The 17963-nt window shown below is 43.1% G+C and overlaps 1 protein-coding gene across 1 annotated transcript; it reads right to left on the bottom strand.

The window, feature by feature from the left end:
• Positions 1 to 260: 260 nt before the first annotated feature.
• Positions 261 to 8801, bottom strand: LOC129857069 (extracellular matrix protein 1-like). The gene is made up of 8 exons (XM_055924985.1): positions 8529 to 8801; positions 7687 to 7752; positions 7116 to 7465; positions 6535 to 6722; positions 2839 to 3124; positions 2448 to 2656; positions 1277 to 1364; positions 261 to 1050 (listed from the first exon to the last, which is right to left on the bottom strand). The coding sequence occupies exons 1-8, from the start codon at positions 8587 to 8589 to the stop codon at positions 862 to 864; spliced, it is 1437 nt and encodes a 478-aa protein (XP_055780960.1). The 5' UTR covers positions 8590 to 8801; the 3' UTR covers positions 261 to 861.
• Positions 8802 to 17963: the final 9162 nt, after the last annotated feature.

Here is a 17963-nt window from a genome sequence, read left to right as displayed (position 1 = left end):
ATCGATGCCTTTGCAGCCTGAATGGAGAATGTTTCATGTAATAACCGGTCCACTAAGGATACAAGTGTATATAGCCGGCTTCATACAATGCCTTTGGACGGTAAGATGAAACGACTCAATATCGCCATCTGCCAGGCTTTGGGCTAAACTCCGTGGCTGTGACAGCTAGTGAGGACCCTGTCTGTCTATTAATGAAAGTTCTACTACACTAACTTAGTGGATAAATGTCAGTCACACAGTCACTATAACATAAGCTCCACTTCCATCAACATTTCAGTTTATTCAAATAATCATTTCAATGTTGTGCATGTGTCAGATAACGACAAATTACAATAACTGGCAGTGCTTCACTCCAAAATAATTAAGACATATTCTATAAAGATTTATTTCAAACGTTAGAAATAGAACAGGACAACTGGACTAGCAGTTCTGGAGCTATATGAAAAATACAACTAACAAATCTGAAACACATCTGCTTTACGAAACAAATCCCCATTTGAATTACCACTTATTTTTTATATTCATATCAGCTCTCCAGGTGTTCTATCATTATAACACCCTCTTAATGACAGACACTGACAGTCATACTGAAATATTATGTGCACTCGGATACCATACATTAATTGGTTGTCATCTGGCCATGCTAGAAAATATGGAATAAATGGCACTTTCTAACTATAAATTCTGCTTACTCTTACTCTTACTCTTACCCACACCCTAACCCCTGTTTGAGTAAATCATGCACTTTCTCAATAGTTACTCTGTATTAACCAATTCTATCCTTTCTGGCATGGTCATCTAGTGACTACTGCACAAATCCCCTGACCGCCAATTCTGACTGCCATCAGAGTAAAAACTAAATCAGGTGAGGAGGAATTTCCTCTTTCTGAGGGGTGGGGACTTGGTTGCCTTGGTGATGGCATTCATGAGCAGTCTGGAGAGGCACATAGGGGAGTCCTGGGAGAAGGAGGAGGAAGGGCAGGACTTCTGCAAGACAGCGGAAGAGGAGGGCTTCCCCTCAAGACAGCGTCTCTGCGACAGCATCACTAGCTGGGTTCACAGTCAAAGAGAGAAGTTAACAACTATATCAAAAAGCCTGCAATATGCAAAGAGCTACAATATAAAAATAATTGTTTATAACTAACTTAACTCTCAGTCTAAGATCCTGTTGACACCTGATGGCCAATCATGTTCATTTTATCCCATTGGGACAACCTGGTTAATATGAGATACGGGGTTGTCTGAGTGAACCTGCATCATTAAGTGTCAAACTCACCTGTATCTGAACACATGCAGTTCTCTGGTCTGATGGTAGGGAGCAGCATTGGCCCACTAAGTTCTGGACAGGGAGATCCAAAGGGAACCTGAGAGACCAGATTGCAAGATCATCTCAGTATACTACATCTTTGTTTAACTCGATAATCAAACCAAATCAGTCAAAGGGCTATGTAAGACAGATATGTACAAATGTCCCTGGATCAAACTAGCTGCTGTAATAAGATACTTGTGAAGTTATTGTATACTATTGTTTTTAAACTTTTGGTAATGGTTTTTGATACAAAGCAAATCTGGAATTTTAATGTCATTAACCACATTTCCATCCACAGTTTTATTGCGAGTAAGCTCATACCGTATAAAACAAAACCCACAACAACTGTAATGGAAAAATGAATTTTTTGTAGAATTGTATAAATACTGACAGATCATTTGTTCGTTTGACATGGTGGGATCTTTTCGTCTGTAAAATTAGTTATGTGAGAAATGGCGGTGGAAATGCCTTTATGCGCAAGTATTGATATAATAACCATCATATCGACGTAAACTTGCAGTCACTCAATAATATGGTGTGTGGTCCTTCCACTACGACTCAGGAAACTATACAGATTATTAGGCTACAGATGAAACAAGTTATGAAGAACTTCACAGGGTGGTGAAAGTGCACAGTGATGAGCTTGATGTTCCTTTCCAATAAATATTAAGGATCTTATTCTGGTGACATGGTGATTAATGTTTGACTGCCATTTGAAAAATGTAAATATTGCTCGCTGTTATCCATAATAATCTCATAATGTAGACAAGCCTACCCACACTGTATCTGCTAGCTGTTGGCTAGAGCACATGTGCCAAGACCAGAGTTGGCAATATTTAAAATCTGTCACCAACTGGATGGAAACCTAGCTATAGTCCCCATCTACTACAGTGAAATGTACCCTTTCTGAAAGTTCTGGTTCTGTCACCCAGAAAGATAAACAATCAGGCTGGGCAGCATAAAAATGTGACTGAGGAGGAAAAAAGTCAAATTAAAAACACACACACACACACACACACACACACACACACACACACACACACACACACACACACACACACACACACACACACACACACACACACACACACACACACACACACACACACACAGAATAATCCTAAACAAACACACTTACTTCTTGATGATCTTGTATGTTTCACAGATGTGTCCGAGGGTGTGAGTCTGTGGTGCGGCAGAGTCAAGCTTTTGGTCATAGTCTGGATGAGGGGCGCGGGAGGAGAAACAGGTGTACCTGTCCTCACCTTCTCCCACATCACAACACGAGGAGTTGCGAAGTCTCCCCTTCTGCTCTTCCTCACAGAACCTGTCAAGCACCTCACGCCACTAAGAGAGGAGAGAGATGGAAAAAATATATTATTGTTCACTGTATAGAGGATAGTTTATACAGTTGTTTCAGTTTATCAGCCTTCTTCAGTGTAGGTATGAATTGGATCCTTACTTTTCCCACGTTGCCAAGTGCAGGTAGGCAGGCCATAACACACACACACACACACACTGCTCCTTACCTTTCCCTCAGCACAGGGTAGCACGTCCTCCTGTCCCTTACAGCAGTGTTTGAACCCTCTCTCCAGACGGTTCATAGCCTTTGATTGGCGGGCCAGCCAGCCAAAGCCTGTACGTGGCAGGTACTTGGTGGTGGAGAGGGGTCGGCGGTTGTGTAGGCAGCAGACCAATTCAATGTTGTCGGAAGTGGGGCGTCCAGGGGGGAAGCTGATGTCAGAGTCTCTGGGAGTAGCTTGGGGGCTCTTCTTGTGCTTCTCCCCTCTGGCAGCACATAGACCAGGCTGGGACCTGGGAGGAAAGGACACAATACATATAGTCATTAGTTGCCAGGGCTGTGGCGGTCATGACATTTTGTCAGCCTGTGATTGTCATGCAAATGACTGCCAGTCTCATGGTAATTAGAGTTAATTAACATCAACACGTTTAGCATCTCCTGGCTTCCACACATAGCCTACAAACCACTGATGCAGACCTTTGGAACATCTACATTTTCAGAAGTCTAATAAATCCATTTAATATAGCCTACACCATCACAATAAATCCATGACTTATTTTTGACAGGTTTAAAGAAACATGACACCCTTTTCCTTGATGACAGCTTTGCACATTCTTAGCATTCTCTCAACCAGCATCATGAGGTTGTCATCTGTCATCATTAATTTATGGAATTTCTTTCCTTCTTAATGCGTTTGAGCCAATCAGTTGGGTTGTGACAATGTAGGGAATGGTATACAGAAGATAGCCATATTTGGTAAAAGACCAAGTCCATATTATGACAAGAACAGCTCAAATAAGCAAAGGGAATTGATAGTCCATCATTACTTTAAGACTTGAAGGTCAGTCAATCTGGAACATTTCAGTCGCAAAAGCCATCAAGCGCTATGATGAAACTGGCTCTTATGAGGTCCGCCACAGAAAAGGAAGACCCAGAGTTACCTCTGCTGCAGAGGATATGTTCATTAGTTACCAGCCTCAAAAATTTCAGCCCAAATAAATGCTTCACAGAATTCAAGTAACAGACACATCTCAACATCAACTGTTCAGTGGAGACTGCGTGAATCAGGTCTTCATGGTTAAATTGCTGCAAAGAAACCACTACTAAAGGACACCAATAAGAAGAAGAGACTTGATGGGCCAAGAAACACAAGAAATTGATATTAGACCGGTGGAAATTTGTCCTTTGCTCTGATTAGTCCAAATTTAAGATTTTTGGTTCCAACCGCCGTGTCGTTGTGAGACACAGAGTGGGTGAACGGATTATCTCTGCATTTGTGATTCCTACCGTGAAGCATGGAGAATGTGGTGTGACAGTGTGGGGGTGCTTTGCTGGTGACACTGTCAGTGATTTATTTAGAATTCAAGGCACACTTAACCAGCATGGCTACCACATCATTCTGCGGCGATATGCCATCCCACCTTGATTGCGTACAGAACAAGGACCCAAACACACCTCCAGGCTGTGTAAGGGCCATTTGACCAAGAAGGAGAGTGATGGAGTGCTGTATCAGATGACCTGGCCTCCACAATCAGCCGACCTCAACCCAACTGAGATGGTTTGAGATGATTTGGACCGCAGAGTGAAGGAAAAGCAGCCAATAAGTGCTCAGCTTATGTGGGAACTCCTTTAAGACTGTTGTAAAAGCATTCCTCATGAAGCTAGTTGAGACAATGCCAAGAGTGTGCAAAGCTGTCAAAGGCAAAGGGTGGCTACTTTGAAGAATCTCAAATATAAAATATATTTTGATTTGTTTAACACTTTGTTGGTTACTACATGATTCCATATGTGTTATTTCATAGTTTTGAATTTTTTCACTATTATTCTACAATGTAGAAAATAGTAAATAAAAAAGAAAGACCCTGGAAGGAGAGTTCTCGTCTATATTATATGTAACTGTTTACTTAACACCACATAACCAAGCTGGCACTAAGACCGCTCTCAACCAACTCTATAAGGCCATAAGCAAAGAAGAAAATGCTCCCCCAGAAGCAGCACACCTAGTGGCCGGGGACTTTAATGCAGGCAAACTTAAATCAGTTTTACCACATTTTTACCAGCATGTCACATGTGCAACCAGAGAAGAAAAAAACATCCAAGACCACCTTTACTCCACACACAGATGCATACAAAGCTCTCTCCCACCCTCCATTTGGCAAATCTGACCATAATTCTATCCTCCTGAGTCCTGTTTACAAGAAAAAACTAAAGCAGGAAGTAGGACTCGCAGGACTCGCTCAATATGGATGTGGTCAGATGACGCAGATGCTACACTACAGGACTGTTTTGCTAGCACAGACTGGAATATGTCCTATGGTCCTTTGCTGTTGTTCTGGGATTGATTTGCACTTTTTGCGCCAAAATACGTTCATCTCTAGGAGACAGATCGCGTCTCCTTCCTGAGCAGTATGACGGCTGCGTGGTCCCATGGTGTTTATACTTGCGTACTATTGTTTATACAGATGAACGTGGTACCTTCAGGCATTTGGAAATTGCTCTCAAGGATGAACCAGTCTTGTGGAGGTCTACACATTTTTTTCTGAGGTCTTGGCTGATTTCTTTTGATTTTCCCATGATGTCAAGCAAAGAGGCACTGAGTTTGAAGGTAGGCCTTGAAATACATCCACAGGTACACCTCCAATTGACTCAAATGATGTCAATTAGCCAATCAGAAGCTTCTAAAGCCATGACATAATATTCTGGAATTTTCCAAGCTGTTTAAAGGCACAGTCAACTTAGTGTATGTACATTTCTGACCAACTGGAATTGTGATACAGTGAATTATGTGAAATAATCTGTCTGTAAACAATTGTTGGAAAAATGACTTGTGTCATGCACAAAGAAGATGTCCTAACCGACTTGCCAAAACCATAGTTTGTTAACGAGAAATTTGTGGAGTGGTTGAAAACGAGTTTTAATGACTCCAACCTAAGTGTATGTAAACTTCCGACTTCAACTGTACATGTACACATTACCTCAACTAACCTGTACCCTCCCACACTGACTCGGTACCGGTGCCACCTGTATATAACCTCATTATTGTTATTCTTATTGTGTAACCTTTTATTATTACTTTTTATTTTAGTCTACTTGGTAAATATTTTCTTAACTCTTCTTGAACTGCACTGTTGGTTAGGGCTTGTAAGTAAGCATTTCTCAGTAAGGTCTACACTTGTTGTATTCGGCGCAAGTGACAAATATAGTTTGATTTGATGTAAATACACTTAAATAGAAAATGGAGGGCCCATTTCCCATGGTTAATATTCATGCAGCCACGTAGGCTATACTCCTGTTGTAAAGCGAAGCAATGTGCTTACTATTAGGAAAGTTGAGAAATAAATATAGTAGACCTGGCCTATAGAAAGCTGGTGGGATCCTCTTTTTTAAAAGAGGCTATACAAATTCTTTTGTCGATTGCATAGCCTTTAGAACTGTTGCACAACATGAGCTCATGGGTTCTCACAAAGTGTTTGATTCGATTTTCAATTACATTTCTATTGATGTCAGAGTGATTAGCGAGACAGTAAGGTGCTGAGTACCAGCACATTAGCAACTGACTGTTAGCAAGTTTGGTACTCTACTAATGACCATCAGAGCGCAGTTTTGGAGAAGCCTAGTTACCGTGACTAAACAGTCACGTAATATTGTCACCATAACAGCCCTACCCTAAACCTAAAGTAAACCGGTCTCTCTCTCTCCTTACTTGTGACAAGTGTTGGGGTTAAAGGTGAAGCCAGGTTCAGGTATGGGGGTGGTCGGCAGGTAGGTGGGGTTTGGGCTTTCCCTATGGAAACAGCTCAGTCTGGCCCCGCCCTCCTTCTGGCAGCAGTGGTGCTGGCGTGTCTTCACTGAGGACTCAATTGTACAGAAAGTGGACAGGGTCTGTTCCCACTGTAAGTGACATACACAAACATAAATTCACACATGAAAAATAGAGATAAAAGAAGTCCTAAAATGGTGAAGGTACAGCTTTAGTGGGCCTGACTCATAAACGGCTTCCCCTCTACACAGCTACACAGCTATACAGATAGACTCCAAGGCTGATCTGTTGTGTCTGTATGGGCTTTCCTTCTACTGAGTCTCATCTTCCCTGGACATCCTCTGTCCTCATCACTACTACTGTCTCATCTTCCCTAGACATCCTCTGTCCTCATCACTACTGCATCTGTGCACGTAGAAGGTGGTTCTGTTGGTACAATAGGAGTGAACGGACCAGAACTGAACACAACACGACAGGACAGAATGGAACAGGACAGAATCAAATGTTGCCACAGAAACACTCACCGCCTGTGTAAGGCAGCACAACGTCACTTCCTGGACCTGCTGTGTCCCGTTCCCATGGCAACATGCGCTGTACCAGGACTCTACCCGGTTGACTGCTTCAGCTCGACGACGAAAGTGGCCTCCTCCGTTCCGGGGAAGGGAGTAGGCAGGGTACCGGGGACGATGGCTGCTATGGAGACAGATGGCCTGGAGGTTCTTAGGGGAGGGCCGGCCGGGGGGGAAGAGGACACTGGGGTGGGAATCCCCAAACAAGCGAGGCCCAGCCATTGGCCGAACTCCAGGTGTAAAGTCTGTGTCCAGGTGCAGGGTGATCTCCCTCTGGGTCATATCAGGCTCCAACTGAATCTCCCCTGGAAGACAGATATACACACAGCACTATGAGGGCATTGAAACACACACACACAGTCACACACACACAGTCACACACACACACACAGTCACACACACACACACACACACACACACACACACACACACACACACACACACACACACACACACACACACACACACACACACACACACACACACACACACACACACGTATATATACAGTACATGTCACACTAACTTTGCAGGAAATCCTCTATGTCAATGGAGGCCTCTCTCTGTAACAGGTCAGGAAGGGATCTGTTATCTGTGGAAGGGATGAGAGAATGTAAACACACACGCCCACACATACTAGTTAATAAATAAGCCATAGGACTCTGACCATGTGATGTCAGTACTGTTGTCTGCCACCTAGATTTTTGGAAATCATGAAATCAGAATACTTAAAGCTAATATGTAACTTTTTGGGTGACCCAATTCACATAGAAATGTGACTTATAGATATGTTATTCTCATTGAAAGCAAGTCTAAGAAGCGGAAGATCTGTTCTATGTGTACTATTTCTATCATTTCCATTTCTTAAGTTACATTTTTGCTTCTGGTTTTGTATACCAGCTTCAAACAGCTGAAAATCCAAATATTTTTGGTTATTGAAAATGTATTTCATAGCGGTTTAGATGGTACAATGATTCTCTACACGCTTGTTTTGTCACAAACTGAAATTAGGCTAACTATTTGAATTTTATCAAGCAGGAAATTGCGGAGCGACTTCTGCATATTGCACCTTTAATTAACATGGTGTGAATTCTCTAGTCTAGATTTTTGTTACACCTAGAATAATAGTTATACTGTTAGTAGACTTGGACAAAGTTGTTCTACACTAAACTGGTGGAATGGAATGTATCACATCCAACAAATAATGTAATAATCTTCATGATCTTGATAGTGCATAAAAATGGCCTCTTCTGCGCACTTCTAACAGACCATGCACAAACAGAAGGGGAGCCATAAACATATACCAGGACATAAAACAACGACAGAAAGAACTGATGACTACATGCAAAAACCTTGTAGGCTACAAACCTTCAGACGCGCACACCAACACTAATGCACACCAGCAGGCTAGAGCCCAAGACCAACCCATTTTGAGTACTGACACGGGAGTTATCCTTGTCCTCTTTCACTGGACTGTTTCAACTCCCTCTGTTTTGCCCTCTTTCTCCCCCACTCTCTTTCCCTGTGTTTAGCAAAGCCACGCCAAGTTCAGGAAACAACTCGACAAATGACAACTGGAGTCCCTTCTTTTCAAACCGTTTTGTCCTTTTGGAGTGGTATGAAACAGAGAATGAGTGTGTGAGAGCTGTGAGAGAGCATAAATACATGTATGGTTGTTTTCTGATTGGAGGGAAAAGAGGGAGGGTATTGTCCCACCATTAGTCAGCAGTGCTATGTATTCATGGATGGAAGCCAGTCTTCCCCCCCACAAAATTGACCAATAACAAAATAAATAATTGTTCTTCATTTCGCAAGAGGTTGAATGTATCACACTATGGAAAGCAACTGATCATGCGAAACAGTGCCTCTCTGTATGTGTAATATCGAATGCAAGGTGAAGCTAGCAAGCATTTGGTCTCCCTTGATAAAACGCTTGTAAAATAATAGCCAATCAGTGTTGAACTAAACCTAGTGAGCTCAACTGTGAATGGTCCTGGCACAGCCAAAAAAGTGTCAAGGAAGCCAGTTTGGATTTGGCTGCAGTCCAATCACATCACATCATGTCACATCCAGAGCCAAATGTCATTGACAGAAACAATTTGAATCTTGTTGTGTTGTTGTCCTCCAGTGACTAGCTAGCTAAAATTGTCCCTTTCCTAAATTAGCCATGGATGAAGATAGGGATTTGGACTTGTTTTCCATACTGGCAAATTATTATAACAGCGATTCTGATCCAACCATAAAATGTATTGTGTCTCTTGCCTGAGAGGATGGAAGTTCAATATGTAGCTAGATGTAGAAGGCTAATGTTAACCAGCTGGCTCATCGTTTCCCATGAGAGCAAGTTAGGCTAGCGAGCAAGAATTTTAGCCAGGTAGCCGAGGACAACAAAAAATAAAAGCGTGTACTGTATGACAGAGTCATAGAACGTTTCGTCCACATGAAAGAGAGGAGGCGTTGCTAGAAAAGTGACTTATAGATCTGTTATTCTCATTGGACAGTGCAGTTAGATTAACAAGAATTTAAGCCTTCTGCCAAGATCAGATATGTCTATGTCCTGGTATATTTTCTTGTTACTTACAACCTCATGCTAATCGCATTAGCCTACGTTAGCTCAACCGTCCCGCAGGAGACCCACCGATCCTGAAGAAGTTTAAGAAAGAGCTTCATAGAAATAACGCACATAGGACAGATCTTCCGCTTCTTAGACTTGCTTTCAATTTACAGTAGCTATTACAGTGAAATAATACCATGCTATTGTTTGAGGAGAGTGCACAGTTATGAACTTCAAAAGTTATTAATAAATCAATTTGGCACATTTGGGCAGTCTTGAGACAAAATTATGAACAGAAATGCAGTGGTTCATTGGATCAATCTAAAACTTTGCACATCCACTGCTGACATCAGTGGCCAAAATCTAAATTGCGCCAGCATACCACCCTGCATACCACTGCTGGCTTGCTTCTGAAGCTAAGCAGGGTTGGTCCTGGTCAGTCCCTGGATGGGAGACCAGATGCTGCTGGAAGTGGTGTTGGAGGGCCAGTAGGAGGCACTCTTTCCTCTGGTCTAAAAAATATCCCAATGCCCCAGGGCAGTGATTGGGGACACTGCCCTGTGTAGGGTGCCGTCTTTCGGATGGGACGTTAAACGGGTGTCCTGACTCTCTGAGGTCATTAAAGATCCCATGGCACTTATCGTAAGAGTAGGGGTGTTAACCCCGGTGTCCTGGCTAAATTCCCAATCTGGCCCTCAAACCATCATGGTCACCTAATAATCCCCAGTTTACAATTGGCTCATTCATCCCCCTCCTCTCCCCTGTAACTATTCCCCAGGTCGTTGCTGCAAATGAGAACGTGTTCTCAGTCAACTTACCTGGTAAAATAATGGTAAAATAAAAAAATAAAAAAATTAATACATTATGGCCTTTCTCTTGCATTTCAAAGATGACAGTACAAAAAAAAAAAAAGTTTTTTTTTTTTTTTTCCGTTGTATTTTCTTTACCAGATCTAATGTGTTATATTCTCTTACTTTCATTTAACATTTCCACAAACTTCAAATTGTTTCCTTTCAAATGGTATCAAGAATATGCATATCCTTGCTTCAATGCCTGAGACAAGCAGTTAGATTTGGGTATGTCATTTTAGGCGAAAATTGAAAAAAATGAATGATCCTAAAGAGGTTTTAAGTTACATTTTTGCTTCTGGTTTTGTATACCAGCTTCAACCAGGAAATTGCGGAGCGACTTCTGCATATTGCACCTTTAATTAACATGCTGTGAATTCTCTACTCTAGATGTTTGTGAAACCTAGAATAATAGTATCCATGCTGGCTTTCGCAGGCTACCTGAGACATGAAACAGGTAGGTGGGAGGGCCAATTTGTTAATGCGCAATTTGCTTAAATGGGTAATGGAAACACTTCTACCACTATATTTTTACTCAACACTAGGTTTTGCGGAAACGTTTTTTTTTAGGTGTGAAGTCATTACGTCCAGCAGTTTTTATCTACACAATATAGTTCAATGGAAACGCACCCTAGTGGAAAAAGGTGCAAATGCAGCCCGCAATTCAAGGGCGTTCCTACAAGTGGGCATTCCTCGCATCTACAGGAACCCTTCTTTATACTTCTATTGGTACATTTTTAAGCTGACTCCAGTACATAGGCAGGAGGCAGGGGCACTCCAGTACAGTAGGTGGCGGTAATGTACCATAATGTTGGATGCCAACCACCGATCAACCCCACTGAAGAAGAGGCAGGGGCGACAACGGTAGCTAGCTATAGCTAGTACACACCAGTAGACTGTCCTTCGCCCCCACCTGTCGGGCACACATTTTATTTGTCACGTGTGTAATACAACACCGTGAAATGCTTACTCACAAGACCTTAACCAACAATGCAATTAAAGAAAAAATAAGAGTTAAGAAAATATTTACTAAATAAACTAAAGTAAAAATAAATAAATAAAAAGTAATACAATAAAATAACAATAACAAGGCTATATACAGGGTGGACCGGTACCAAGTCAATGTGAGGGAGTACAGGTTAGCCAAGGTAATGTAGACATGTAGGTAGAGGTACAGTGACTTTGCATAGATAATAAACAGTAGCAGCAGTGTAAAAACAAAGGGGGGTGAATGTCAATGCAAATAGTCCGGGTGGCCATTTGATTAATTGTTCAGCAGTCTTATGGATTGGGGGTAGAAGCTGTTAAGAAGCCTATTGAACCTAGACTTACCACTTGCCATGCGGTAGCAGAGAGAACAGTCTATGACTAGGGTGTAGTCTTTGACAATTCTTAGGGCCTTCCTCTGACAAAGCCTGGTATAGAGGTCCTGGCAGGAAGCTTGGCACCAGTGATGTAATGGGCCGTACGCACTACCCTCTGTAGTGCCTTGTGGTCAGATGCCGAGCAGTTGCCATACCAGCCGGTGATAAAACCAGTCAGTATGCTCTCGATGGTGCAGTTGTAGAACTTTTTGATGATCTGAGGACCCAAGCCAAGTCTTTTCAGTCTCCTGAGGGGGAATAGGCATTGTCGTGCCCTCTTCACAACTGTCTTAGTGTGTTTGGATCATGATAGTTTGTTGGTGATGTGGACACCAAGGAATTTAAAGCTCTCAAAATCCTCCACTACAGCCCGTCGATGTGAATAGATAGTCCGGATAGTAAATAGTCCGGGTGGCCATTTGGTTAATTGTTCATATAGCTTGGGGTTAGAAGCTGTTAAGGAGGCTTTTGGTCCTAGACTTGGTGCTCCAGTACCGCTTGCCGTGCGGTAGCAGAGAGAACAGTCCATGACTTGGGTGACTGGAGTCTTTGACAATTTTTTGGTCTTTCCTCTGACACCGCCTAGTATACAGGTCCTGGATGGCAGGAACCTTGGCCCCAGTCATGTAATGGGTCGTACGCACTACCCTTTTGTCATGACTCTCCTGGCTGTGGATCCAAGGCCTCAGATCAGCTTGGCAAATGACGAACGATGACCCCTCTCACCCACAAAAGAGGAGAGGGAGAGGGGGCTGGGACGGTTTTATGGTCACCTTCGCACCCTGTCGTAAATCAACAAGGAGATAACTATCTCTTGCACTCTAGTGTTGGGATCGGAATGGCTTTGTCTAAGAGAGACTTTTGCTGCCCAAAAACTCTAAGAGTGAACTTTGGAACAATATTTCTAACATCCAAATGTGGGAAATGGTCAGTGGGGACCGAAATAATAATCATGTCATATTGTTTTTCATTTTGTGACGTTATTATGAAACCCCCATTATCTGTCAAGTTTCCATCGTTGTCTATGTGATATAAAAATGGATTAAACTATTTTTGTTAAGATAGGAATGTGATTTTAGGAGTCATAAGAGATAACTTCTAATCATATCCTTTGCACATTAAGTAGCCACGGCCCGAATGAGATCAGAGAGCTTGACAGCGTGATGAAAGTGCCCTATTCGACCAGAGTGCTTAAAAGGACTGACAAAGAATGAACATATCATACCAGACTCTCAACCTCAACACTAGATGAGAAGATAACCTCACCTATAAGACCAGAAAAGTGTGGAGCGTTAGCTACATGTGGGAAATGTTTGAAACGTTGAACCAACACGAGGTGACGATGATAACCTCACCACCAAACCACGATACCGCCAGTCTGCAGCTGCACGTGTAAAGTGCTTCAAACTCTGACTAAAGACACAAGGTGGGAAGGAGAAAATACCATCTCAGACAGTCATTGGTGCATCTGAAAATCTGCTCTGAAAACAGCCCAGACAAGCCAGGACAACTAAGAAGAAGGACATTGTGACCTCTGGTGGACAACCAGAGCCTTACACCAATCATCTTCCCTGTAGAAGGATTGATTGGTTTCAACAGAGATAGACGACGAACAAAGGCATCCACAAGTAAATACATTCATTACTTATTTTCCCAAAACGGGCAGTGGTTCGTGTGCAAGGTACTTGATTAATGTGAGGACAGTCCTAGAATGTATCCACGATAAGTGTCCATTTCCTCTCTATCCCTCTTCCCCCCTCAATTTATGTTGTAACAAGCCATCATATCTTGTCAGTCCACTAGAGACTTTTGTCTCAAGTAAGTGTGCATGTGTTTTCTGTGTTATTATTTAGTTAGTTAGAAAATAAATAATTAAACCAATTTGTGTAGTACTGAATAATCAGCAAAGGCTCGGGTTCTTGCAGATCCAAGATGGTTATGACTGTTCAGAATGAGAACTGACGAGGTAATGATTAATAAGTGACTGTTATCGATATATAACTTATATATATCATCTTCAGTTTAATTTGGGAGATGGTAACTCATTAAACAACTTATTCCATGGTGCCCCAAATTCCTAATTAGTTAATTGTTACATGATTAATTGAATTGGGGAATAATTAAACATAGTTAGTGGCTTGAATAAATAATAGTCATCAGATTAATGAAAGTCACGTCATTACACTCAGTAGCGCCTTACGGTCAGATGCCGAGCAGTTGCCATACCAAGCGATGATGCAACCGGTCAGGATGCTCTCGATGGTGCATCTGTAGAACCTTTTGAGGATCTGGGGACCCATGTCAAATCTTTTCAGTCTCCTGAGGGGGAAAAGGTTTTGTCGTGCTCTCTTCATGTTTGTATGAAGAGGGTATGTTTGCACCATGATAGTTTGTTGATGTGGACACCAAGGAACTTGAAACACTCGACCCGCTCCACTACAGCCCCATCGATGTTAATGGGGGCCTGTTCAACCCGCATTTTCTTGTAGTCCACGATCAGCTCCTTTGTCTTTCTCACATTGAGGAAGAGGTTGTTGTCCTGGCACCACACTGCCAGGTCTCTGACCTCCTCCCTATAGATCGTCTCATTATTGTCGGTTATCAAGCCTACCACTGTTATGTCTTCAGCGAACCTAATGATGGTGTTGGGGTTGTGTTTGGCCACGCAGTCGTGGGTGAACAGGGAGTACAGGAGGGGACTAAGTACACACCTCTGAGGGGCCCCAGTGTTGAGGATCAGCGTGGCAGGCGTATTGTTGCCTACCCTTACCACCTGGGGGCGGCCCGTCAGGAAGTCCAGGATCCAGTTTCAGAGGGAGGTTTTTAGTCCCAAGGTCCTTAGCTTAGTGATGAGCTTTTTGGGCACTATGGTGTTGAACGCTGAGCTGTAGTCAATGAACAGCATTCTCACATAGGTGTTCCTTTTGTCCAGGTGGGAAAGGGCAGTGTTGAGTGAGACTAAGATTGCGTCATCTGTGGATCTGTTGGGGGAGTATGCGAATTGGAGTGGGTCTATGGTTTCTGGGATAATGGTTTTGATGTGAGCCATGACCAGCCTTTCAAAGCACTTCATGCCTACCGACGTGAGTGCTACGGGGCGGTAATCATTTAGGCAGGTTACCTTCGCTTCCTTGGGCATAGGGACTATGGTGTTCTGCTTGAAACATGTGGGTTATACAGACTCGGTCAGGGAGAGGTTGAAAATGTCAGTGAAGTCATTTGCCAGTTGGCAGCGCATGCTTTGAGTACACGTCCTGGTAATCCATCTGGCCCAGCGGCTTTGTGAATGTTGACCTGTTTAAAGGTCTTGCTCACATCGGATACCGAAAGCGTTATCACACAGTCGTCCGGAACAGCTGGTGGTCTCATGCATGCTTCAGTGTTGATTGCCTTGTCTGGTAGGCTCACGTCACTTGGAAGCTTGAGGCTGGGTTCCTATTTGTAGTCCGTAATAGTTTTTACACCCTGCTACATCCGATGAGCGTCAGAGCCAGTGTGTTAGGATTCCATCTTAATCCTATTCTAAGTTTCCGGATTAGTGTCACGCTCCTTGAAAGCGGCAGCTCTAGCCTTTAGCTCGATGTGGATGTCAACTGTAATCCATGGCTTCTGGTTGGGATATGTACGCACGGTCACTGTGGGGATGACATCGTCGATGCACTTATTGATGAAGCCGAGGACTGAGGTGGTATACTCCTCAATGCCATTGGATGACTCTCTGAGCATATTCCAGTATGTGCTAGCAAATCATTCCTGTCGCGTAGCATCCGTGTCATCTGACCACTTCCGTATTGAGCCTGTCACTGGTACTTCCTGCTTTAGTTTTTGGTTGTAAGCAGGAATCAGGAGGATAAAATTATGGTTAGATTTGCCAAATGGAGGGTGAGGGAGAGCTTTGTATGCATCTCTGTGTGTGGAGTAAAGGTGGTCTAGAGGTGTTTTTTCCTCTGGTTGCACATGGGACATGCTGGTGGAAATTAGGTAAAACAGATTTAAGTTTGCCAGCATTAAAGTCCCCGGCCACTAGGACTGCCACTTCTGGATGAGAATTTTCTTGTTTGCTTATGGCCTTATACAGCTGGTGCCAGCATCGGTTTGTGGTGGTAAATGGACTTTTACGAATAATATAGATGAGAACTCTCTTGGTAGATAGTGTGGTCTACAGCTTATCATAAGGTACTCTACCTCAGGCCAGCAATACATTGAGACTACTTTAATATTAGACATTGCGCACTAGCTGTTATTGACAGATAGACTCACACCCCCACCCCTCATCTTACCAGACGTAGCTTCTCTGTCCTGCCGATGCATGGAAAATCCCACCAGCTCTATATTTATTTATTTTTATTTAACCTTTATTTAACTAGGCAAGTCAGTTAAGAATCACAGGACAAGTACTTTCCAATAAGGACAAGTTATTAGAAACATAGCTACTGTGCACACGCAGAATAATAATAATTTAACTAAGCAAGTCAGTTAAGAACAAATTCTTATTTATATTGACAGCCTACCGGGGAATAGCCTTGTTCAGGGGCAGAACGACATATTTTTACCAGCTCGGGGATTTGATCCAGCAACCTTTCAGTTATTGGCCCAACACTCTAACCGCTAGGCTATCTGCCACCCCAGATAACCCAGTGCAGAGTTAACACTGAAGGATTCCATTGTAAATCCACAGACTGTGGCTCCCCCTTGCCTCACCCCTTTACCCCTTTCCTTTCCCTCTCTCCCTTCATCCCTCCTCCCCTTCATGGGTGACACACAAACACAATGTCCCTGAGCAGTGTTTCTCAGCTTTAGAACTTCCCAGGAAAAGCAGAATTAAGAGGAGGAGGAGGAAGAGTAAGATAGCTTATATGACTAAAACTCAAGGGACAATCTACCGATAATCTTCAAACGGTACTTTAATCTCACAGAATTAGTACTTTTGATGGTACAGAGATTGTATGCCAGATTTGACTGATAGTTTTTGTTCTGAGATGTGTCTAGAAGAACCAGTAAGTCAGAAATGTGTGTTTGTGCTGGAACAGAACACACATTCCCCAGGAAAGGCCAGAGAGCACAGCAAAAAACAACTCAGAGAGAGACCACATGTAACTCTCCCTCTCACTGTTACTGTGTGGGACTGATCCTAGTCCCTGAACGCAGGGCAACCTCTCTGACCGGATTTGAAGCGTTTGTGGTTGTAGGGCGGAGAGAGAGAATGGTTGTCTTAATCATGTCCTAACAACTCACCCGGGTCTTAGTCACTTCTCCTTGGGAGCTCAGTAAACAACATTCTTCAGTTCTCTCATACAAACTCTTAGACTGAACAAAAGTCTTCCCATACACACAACAAAGCTCAGCTGAATGTCAGCCACTGTCACTCTCACACACAGTTAAGAAGTGGTGTCCTGTACCCACATCCAGCTAGGATACTTTCAGCTACAAGGTACCGAAGGTAAAGTCATGAAAGACAGACATCCGCACACTGCTGAATGCCTCTGCAGTTACATTTACATTTAAGTCATTTAGCAGACGCTCTTATCCAGAGCGACTTAAAAATTGGAAAGTTCATACATATTCATCCTGGTCCCCCCCGTGGGAATTAAACCCTGGTACCCCCGTGGGAATTGAACCCACAACCCTGGCGTTGCAAGCGCCATGCCCTACCAACTGAGCCACACGGGACCACGTTCATCAAGGGGTGAATCTTAACTCCCACTTAAGTTGAATTTTGACCCTCAATGACATCGATGCGTGACTAAGTTACGGTTGAAACTCAAGTGGAAATGATGATTCAAGCCTGGACATTGCACTCGATGAACAGCCGCAGCATTCAGCAGTGTGCTGGGGTCTACTTCGCTTTCACCACGCTCTCTCACACACAAATGTGGATAGAACACACTCAGCTCATTGGATAGTCTATGAATCAAACACACACACCGTTGAGGACGGCTCAAAGCTGGAATGTCTGTGTGTGTTTTGTCATAGATGTGACGTTAAAACATGTCAATTCTACCAGTGTGCAGCTGCATGTACTGAGCTCTCCCCAGCT

Source organism: Salvelinus fontinalis, chromosome 6 (assembly GCF_029448725.1).
Source record: "Salvelinus fontinalis isolate EN_2023a chromosome 6, ASM2944872v1, whole genome shotgun sequence".
NCBI classification, from domain to species: Eukaryota; Metazoa; Chordata; class Actinopteri; order Salmoniformes; family Salmonidae; genus Salvelinus; species Salvelinus fontinalis.
Note: the sequence above shows the minus strand (reverse complement) of the source record. Positions and strands in the feature narration are given on the sequence as shown.